Consider the following 6,787-nt stretch of genomic DNA (forward strand, 5'->3'; position numbering starts at 1 on the left):
CCCCCAGCAGGACTGGGTAATAGTTGAATATTATTATACTATAAGTCATATACGTATTGTGGTTTACATACCAAGTTAGGATTGGAAGTCATTGGAAGCCAATCAAATCAATATCCTTGTGCATGGCTGTAGTACACAGCTGTAGTGTAGTGTAGGGACACTGGGGCAAAACACTCAACCCATGCCTGTGGCTTGTACGTTCCAGTGAACACAGTTGGCGGTGTCCATGTGCGGGGAGGAGCTTTTTTGGAGGGAAAATGAAAAACAAGGACAAAACAATCCTATACTTTTCATACATGGACCTATTATGTAACCAACTAAAATAAACCTGTATCCATTTTATTATTGTTGTTGTTATTGAACAATGTCTTTCTCAACACCCAGCCAGAAGATACTATTATTTGAAACTCTTGAGACCCTACTGAGTCGGTCTTTTATGTCTCCGTCCTCTTTGGCCAGGTATATCAAATCCGGTCCAGGCTTTTGGCGAGATGGACAACAGCCTGTCCAAAGTGGAGAACCCCGTCAGAGTGGCATTCGTTCTGATGGTGCATGGCCGTGCTGTACGGCAGCTCAAGCGCCTCATCAAAGCCATATATCACCGTGACCACTACTACTACATCCATGTGGACAAGGTATCCCCTAAAAGGAGATCACAGGGCCTCAGCTACCGCTCCGTCTCCTTAATATGTACATGACATCACAATTGACCTTGCTTGCATGCAGACCAACACAATTCTGCATAATAGAAATATCCAAATAAGTGACAGTGCATTATTTCTGCTGGTGAAACTAGCCTACAATATTGTTTATTTGTGCTTATGCTGGACATCGAAGAGTGTATTTGGCACCCTGCGAGGTTCTGGCTACACTGAGCTTAAAAATGCTTTTACTGGTTAGGTCTTCTTGCATTATGAAGGTTAAATATATCCTTTGGGTCTCACAGTGTGGTAAAGGGGATTAGCCTGGATAGAGTTAAGTGTGGTTATTCTTAGGGGCTTGATTTAGTGGAAGAAAAGTCCGCTTTAATGGGCAGCTAGAAGGCAAAATGTACGGCTGACTGGTGATACTGAGGCAGAGACCTCAGGTGTGTCAAGCGCAGACAGCAGAGAAACAGGTGCCCACGGTCAGTGCACCTGTGTAGCCGGAAAGGTTGCTGAGTCCTGGGGCTTTGCTCTGTTCTGCTGCCAAAGGATGATGGAGGCTCAACTGTAGCCAGTGATGAATAAGTAGTCAGTAGGACAGACACAATCTTAGACACTTTGCCAACTTAACCTCCTTTATCTCTGAGGAAAAAGCCCGTTTGAGAGATGAGGCTGTAAAACAGGTCAGGTTGTAAGGGAGTCAGTCGACCAGCTCCTCTGCACTCCGCCACACAGATCTCTTTTTTTCCTCTGATGTCTACAAATGACGACAGTGAGTTTAGGAATATCAGGAATATGTGGGTATCCTGGTCGTGTTGATGAACACAACCAGGATACCCACATATTCTTGCAGTGTCCCAAGAAGTCCTGTAGTAGTCCACAAATGTCCACACTTCATTTAACATAGGACAGAGTCAGTAGCACACTGTTTATGCTTCACTAAACAAAACAATTGGGCCTAATGTCCCATAACAATTCCTTTACAAGTGTCCTTTTTTGTGAAACTGCCCATTTAGTGCTTCACAACCTTTATTAACTGTGCTTATTTAGAAACAGGCTGCTTGTTAATTAATTTGTATTAAATCTAATTTAGCTCCAAAGAAGAAAAAAAAAAGCCTCTTTTTGACCCACATATCTTGGCTTCTTGCAGTCTCCAGATAAATGGTCACACATGCTCACTCAAAGCCATGTCTCTCACCACTTCTAATGTCTCTGCATAAACCTTGACAGCAGCTTGGCTCTTTGACCTCCTCCATCTTTAATCTCTGCTTACTGTCCTTGAATCTCGGTTCATTTGAGTTTTGTGTTGCTCTCGCCTTTGAGAAGGAAATTTGCTGCAAGGCAAAAATAGCTAATTTTAGTTTTAATTTTCTCTTTCTGTCATCATGCTGACCCACAGTACAAAGCGCCATGTGGCTGATGTTCTGCTCAGATCCAACTCTCTTTTAACACGAGCCAGCTTTGTGTGCTTGTCTTGGCACAGTGGCAGCTGTGGATCTGTGGGAACTAGATTACGTTTGTGATGCAGAAACACAGTTTTCACTTAATTAAGTGTTTGACCTTTTGCTTTGAAATTCTCCAGCGGTCCAGCTACATGCATCGGGAGGTCCTTCAGATAGCCCAGCAGTACCCAAACATACGAGCCACTACCTGGCGGATGGTCACCATCTGGGGTGGTGCCAGCCTGCTAAAGGCCTACCTACGCAGCATGCAGGACCTGCTCTCCATGCTGGACTGGAAGTGGGATTTCTTCATCAATCTCAGTGCAACAGATTTCCCCACCAGGTCAGCAGAGGGACTTCAATGTTATGAAACTTCCTTGATCCACAGCAGAATTCTCACATATCCCTGTGTAGCTTTGTAATCATGAATTGAACATTTACCATGGTTCAAGGTGGTCCCCGACTCCATTCAGTTAAATACTCTGGGCCAGATATGATAACGCTTTTTCAAGTCTATTTGTTTCGTAACGTGTGCGTAAAAAGCATGGCGAGGTATGTACAAACCGGCAGCACTGAGGTAAAAGGGGCAAACTGCCTGTCAGGGGAGCTAAAAATTGCAAATTCCGCTTTTCCGTATTATGCATATGCCTTCATGGGCGGGTGAAGGGGATAGTGGGAGTTTCCTATAAAGAGATATGAGGGGAAATGAAAAGTGCGCCTTTTATTATGTATTCCGTGGTATGTAAAAAAAAAAAAATCCTGTGACAGGGCGCCTCTATTTGCGGAGAAAATTCTCAGCCTCTTAAAAGCAGATGTAAACCAGCTGCAAGCAGGTATCCTTGCATATGCCTCCTGGTGAACTGGCAGCAGTAATTTGAGCAAGACGAAGACAGGCCAAGGAGACAAGCTGAAAGGGGTTTTCCTACAAGGATCATACTTTTTCAGTTCAATCATTAAGCGTCACAGATTAAGCAGCAAAGCAATTTTACACTTACTGGAAGAAATCAAAGATGACATTGAATCTTCGACTCAGCGTTCACATTCCATTCCAGCAGTTGTTAAACTCCTCGCTACATTACATAAAAACATACAATATTGGCATCAGGATAATTTCAAACAGTCATAGAATCAGCAATGGGAATATCACAGTCTGCACTCAGCCCTACTATTGCAGAAGTGCTCCATAGCACAAGTGCTACAGCGCACATACATTTCCCCACCACTAATGCCGAGTTTCTTTGACATTGGCCATTTAGTTGCGCTTGTAAATGTGCTCAATTTACAGTATAGTGGGCGGAGAAAGGGGGTGATTACCCAATGAACTGCAGGTTTGGCAAATACGACGTAAGCTGATGTATCCCAGCATGCGCTTTCTGCAGGTTGGCCATTGTGCTGATAACGCTAAATTCGCAAATGTATGTACATCTGGCCCTCTAAGGCCCTTCCAGTGGAAGTGCATCAGAGCATGTCTTTTTTATTATTATTTTGTGATTGCCTTTTTCATTGGTGGCCTAAGCTTTCAATACTTCATGGAGATTTGATTTTGTTGCTTTAGCATTTGCCAGATGAAAAAGAGCATTCTGGAGCTAAATTAATTGGATTGTTGTTTTCACTGATTTACAGAGCTGGTAGTTAATAGTCTGCTTTCTTGCTGAACAGTTTTTGCTGGTTTTCTGGGGATTCTTTTTTCTTTTTTGGTTGAATGCACACTTTTATTTCAACCAAATCCAAAGTAGCTAATTTCACTAATTTATATCACCAGACAGCACCATACTCAAGCCAGCATTTTATTTTCCAAATGAATCTGCTAGAAATCGTAGTTTTCTTTCTTGACCTAACCCCTTCCCCTTTCAAATGATCCCCGTATCACCTCCCTGCAGGACCAACGATGAACTGGTGTTGTTCCTGTCGCAGCAAAGAGACAAGAACTTCCTTAAGTCCCACGGGAGAGAAAATGCCCGGTGAGTATACCAGCTGTAAGATACAAACCAGCTAAAACACACATTTAGTTGGCGTTTTTGCCCAATTTAATCTGACACCACACACCAATAAATGAAAGGGATATTTTTTTTGACTGCAATTTGAAAGTAGCTCAGTGGTAAGCGATGCATGTCGATCCTATAGTGATATTCCAGCTGTTGATATCACACGAGAGGTAAAAAGCAACATGCTGAAGTGATTCTTCAACCATTATATAATACAGCGTGGCAGCTCAGACAGAAATGGTTTGTTTGGTCATTTACTTTGATGAATACATGCTGCGAATACCATCACAATGTCTCTCCCACACAACAATGTCAACTGTGTTCTGTGTTGAAGGTTCATTAAGAAGCAAGGCCTTGACCGTCTCTTCCACGAGTGTGACAACCACATGTGGCGTCTTGGCGAACGCAGCATTCCCGAAGGCCTGGAGGTCTCAGGTGGCTCTGATTGGTTTGCGCTCACCCACCGCTTCGTGGAATACGTCATCAACTCCCAGGATGCCCTTGTTTCAGGGCTGAAGCAGTTCTATTCCTACGCTCTGCTCCCTGCTGAGGTAAGTAAGCATTGGGTGGTCTGTTTTTCCCCTACAGTTGAGACAGACAGTTTGATATACAAGGCTGTCTTAAGATCGTCCTCCCCTGCCAATTTAGAAGAGCCTAGCAGCAGAGATAATGTAATACTTTAAGCTTTCAGGCGCAGCGTGCAGCAGTGGTGCCAGAAGAGAAGGGTTCACTCGAGTTTATCTGACTATGCGGTTTAATGTCTCAGAGGAGGTGCAGTGGTTTGCTCCCTGTTGTTTTGGGTTATATAGACATGGCCCTTTGCTATTGAGAGTCAGTGGATATAACCTGTTTATAGTCTTTGGTGGTTTACAGTAACTTCCTTTTCACACAACACAGTGGTTACACATTGCCCAGCACTGCAGAAAATGATGTATTTACTCCTGCTACCTCCTAGTCCTTCTTCCACACGGTGCTTGGGAACAGTCACATGTGTGACACCCTGGTGGACAACAACCTGCGTGTCACCAACTGGAACCGTAAGCTGGGCTGTAAATGCCAGTATAAGCACATTGTCGACTGGTGTGGCTGCTCTCCCAATGATTTCAAACCGCAAGACCTCATCCGGATCCAGGTGTGTGGGCCAGCAACTCATCCATTTCTTTCTCTCTTTCCCACTCTCTCTTGTTTTCTTTGCACCAGTATGGTTCAGGAGTTCAAAGGCTCATTTCTGGTATTCTTTGTTTTGTCCACAGCAATTGACCCGTCCGACATTCTTTGCCCGCAAGTTTGAGTCAACAGTGAACCAGGAGGCCTTAGACATCCTGGACACTCACCTGTATGGCCAGTACGCTCCGGGCACCATTGCCATCAAGGCATACTGGGAGAGCCTGTTTGAACAGCTGGATGGCGTGGCCTCACTCAGTGACGTGGCTCTCACTGCTTACACCGCTTTCTTTCGTCTTGGCCTTAAGAATCTGGTGACCACTCAGAGCAACGTGGAGGCCTGCAGGTCCGTAGACACGGTTTACTCTTTTTTTTGTTCTTCTTTTTGGAGGCTCTGTATGCTATACCGGTAGCTGGTTTTGTTCTTTGCTATGTGTGAAAATCCTATGTGTGATTTCTTTTTCTTTTTCTTCTCCCACTCACTGCAGGCTTGAACCAGTAGGCTACCCCCTATCAGTACACATGTACTTTTATGACGACCGTTTCCAAGGATATCTGGTGCGTCAGGAAGTCCAGGCTGTGGGTTCAAAGGTCAGGGAGACACTGGAGATGTGGGCAGTGCCCCAGGTCACGCTTGTCCTCGAGACAAACCTAAAGGAGTTTGAAAGGCTCAAGAATCTGGAAGTAAGTGTACTTCTTTTCTCAAGAAGATGATGAGGATTCTTCACTATCATTGAACATTCTGTTCAGTGCAAACGTTTAATATCAAGGTACCTTATGAAACTGCTTTAAAGGAAGATTTTCTTCTTGATATGAAAAATTGGGTTTGTTTTATCAGGACTTGATCTGACCAAAACTGAACTTTGAAGTTTAATTAGTTTAAAAAAAAAAAAAGTTAATTTTGGGAGCAGAAAGTGCTAACAGGTTTTTTTTCCTTGTCCTCAAAATAGGAAGGTCAAAGACATAGGAGACATTGTTTTGCTGTATTGTGTCGCATAACCTATTGTTACTTCAGGGCTCCACAGACTATGATTCATCTTGTCTTTGTCACTGGCAGATCGGCACAGAATGGGATCCTAAAGAAAGAATCTTTCGTAACTTTGGGGGCGTGATCGGCCCTTTGAATGAACCACTTGCAGTCCAGAAGTGGGCACGTGGTCCCAACCTCACAGCCACTATTGTATGGATTGACCCGGCTCTGGTGGTGGCTGCATCTTATGACATTACCGTGGATGTGGATGCAGAATACACCCAATACAAACCCCCGCTGCAGCAACCCCTGCGGCCCGGTACCTGGACGGTGCGGGTATTAAAACAGTGGGTGCGTGTGGCAGAAGTTCGCTTCCTTGTCATGCCCTTGACCTTCAAAGATAAGGAGCCACTACGCAAAGGTGAGGTGTGGATTCAGAGCATGTGATTGTTAGTATAAAGCAGACATGGGCATCTTACGGCCCGCGGGCCACATCCGGCCCTTTGTGCGTCCCAGTCCGGCCTGCGTGTTGCCAATCATAAATTACAAAATAAATTAAAAATATATCTATGTCGAGTGTGC

General features: G+C 44.3%; 1 protein-coding gene across 2 annotated transcripts in view; it reads left to right on the forward strand.

Moving 5' to 3' along the window:
- Positions 1-6,787, forward strand: part of xylt2 (xylosyltransferase II) — a 15,765-nt gene that overhangs the window by 5,049 nt on the left and 3,929 nt on the right. For both annotated transcript variants that reach the window (XM_032538696.1, XM_032538697.1), the window contains exons 3-10: positions 460-635; positions 2,227-2,429; positions 3,967-4,047; positions 4,406-4,622; positions 5,027-5,203; positions 5,325-5,581; positions 5,724-5,919; positions 6,293-6,626. In XM_032538696.1, coding sequence (XP_032394587.1) covers positions 460-635; positions 2,227-2,429; positions 3,967-4,047; positions 4,406-4,622; positions 5,027-5,203; positions 5,325-5,581; positions 5,724-5,919; positions 6,293-6,626 — 1,641 coding nt within the window. The remainder of the gene's footprint in view (positions 1-459; positions 636-2,226; positions 2,430-3,966; positions 4,048-4,405; positions 4,623-5,026; positions 5,204-5,324; positions 5,582-5,723; positions 5,920-6,292; positions 6,627-6,787) is intronic.

The sequence above is a fragment of the Etheostoma spectabile genome, chromosome 15 (assembly GCF_008692095.1).
Source record: "Etheostoma spectabile isolate EspeVRDwgs_2016 chromosome 15, UIUC_Espe_1.0, whole genome shotgun sequence".
NCBI classification, from domain to species: Eukaryota; Metazoa; Chordata; class Actinopteri; order Perciformes; family Percidae; genus Etheostoma; species Etheostoma spectabile.